Source organism: Sinocyclocheilus grahami, unplaced genomic scaffold (genome assembly GCF_001515645.1).
Source record: "Sinocyclocheilus grahami isolate Dianchi unplaced genomic scaffold, SAMN03320097.WGS_v1.1 scaffold1146.1, whole genome shotgun sequence".
Taxonomy (NCBI): domain Eukaryota; kingdom Metazoa; phylum Chordata; class Actinopteri; order Cypriniformes; family Cyprinidae; genus Sinocyclocheilus; species Sinocyclocheilus grahami.
In genome coordinates, this window is record NW_015506325.1 from 173,871 (window position 1) to 175,446 (window position 1,576).

General features: G+C 29.0%; 1 protein-coding gene across 1 annotated transcript in view; it reads right to left on the reverse strand.

The window, feature by feature from the left end:
* Window positions 1-1,576, reverse strand: part of LOC107567307 (glutamate receptor-interacting protein 2-like) — a 50,477-nt gene that overhangs the window by 10,752 nt on the left and 38,149 nt on the right. The window contains exon 13 of the mRNA XM_016252969.1: window positions 456-519. Coding sequence (XP_016108455.1) covers window positions 456-519 — 64 coding nt within the window. The remainder of the gene's footprint in view (window positions 1-455; window positions 520-1,576) is intronic.

The following is a 1,576-nucleotide window of genomic DNA, read 5'->3' on the forward strand; positions in this document are numbered from 1 at the left end:
TATATATATATATATATATATATATATATATATATATATATATATATATACAAACACACATCAGGATTAGTATGGAACGATATTCCGGACAATTTTCAAAAGGAATTGCAAATTGTATTTTCAATTGCGTTTTCCATTTGTGGACGCATAAATTATGACATAATCCAAATGCAATTGCAAATCCTGCATTACCCTTTGCATTTTCGCTTTCGCGAATGCACAGTGTTAATTTGCAATTCCTTTTGAAAATTGTCCGGAATATCGTTCCATAATTTAGATTTATATGAGCAAAAATAAATAAATAAATAAAATAAAATAAAAGGGATATTAAAAGATTTGTATTTTTAAGAGGCAAACCAATAATTTAGAATAATTTAGCGTAAAGAAAGCATATTTTGAAGACTCGTGAGAATTTCTAAGTGTTTGTGTCAGTATTGTAAAGTGCTTGTTCGTACCTGTGCGCCATGCTGCCTTTTGTAATGTCAGATATGATAAGAGGCTCTCCTGGTTTCTTACTAGCTGTAGAAAGATGGGAAAACAAATCAACAGTACAGTGTTTCAGTGTATCAATGTATAATACTGTATAATGTATTTATTCTATCCCAATGAATTAGACTTCCTGGGAACTGCACTGATAAAATGAGTCCTTTGAATGCAAATATGTGTCTTTTGATTAAATATATATATTATTATTATTTTTTTTTTAATGATGACAAATTAAATGTTCACTAAATTACAACACACAAAATTACCATTATTATATAATAAATCATTAATATAAAATAACAAATTAAATGAACACTGAAACAGTATATAATAAACAATAACATATACTATTAATAATATATAATATTTTATGGGAACACACATGCTAAGAAAATGTGCTTTGAATGCACTGAGAACCACTCGTGTTATTTTCACTATTGCAATCTCAAAAAAAAGAAAAAATAGTTTTTTTTATCCATCAACAAGGTCATAGTTTGGGTTTGAAACCATTTTGGTTACTCTACCAAACGGGCATGTTTTTAATCAGCCAGTCTCCAGTTATTACATTATAGATCTGATTAATTGACATGACTGATATATATATATACAGTATATGGTTAACGGTAAATTCCCCTACTATATACAGTGAAAAACTGTATTACATGTATTGGACATTAATTTTATGGTAGTATACCGTTTTTGGAAGTGAAAAAGACCGTATAATTTACAGTGAATAACCGTAAATTCACATTCCCAGAATTCCCTGCATTACATTTCAATTTTGATGTTTTTTTGTTGAAATAACTATGTTTCTTCTTAGTTTTTTCTTATCAGTTTTGTATATTAGGGTTGTGTGTTACACCTAATGTTGTTAAATGAATGTTTATTGCATTATTTCAGTTCCATGTGTGTTACCATGATGGTGTTTGGTGTTTGTGTGAATGACACTGTGCACCTTCTATATATGTTATTATTTAAAAGCTGCTTGTGATGGGCTTTGGTTCATCATGTGACTTTCTCATCACCTCCTGCATTTGGTGGTTATCAGTATATTACAAAGGTGCAAAACAGATTTCAGTACTTCAATAGG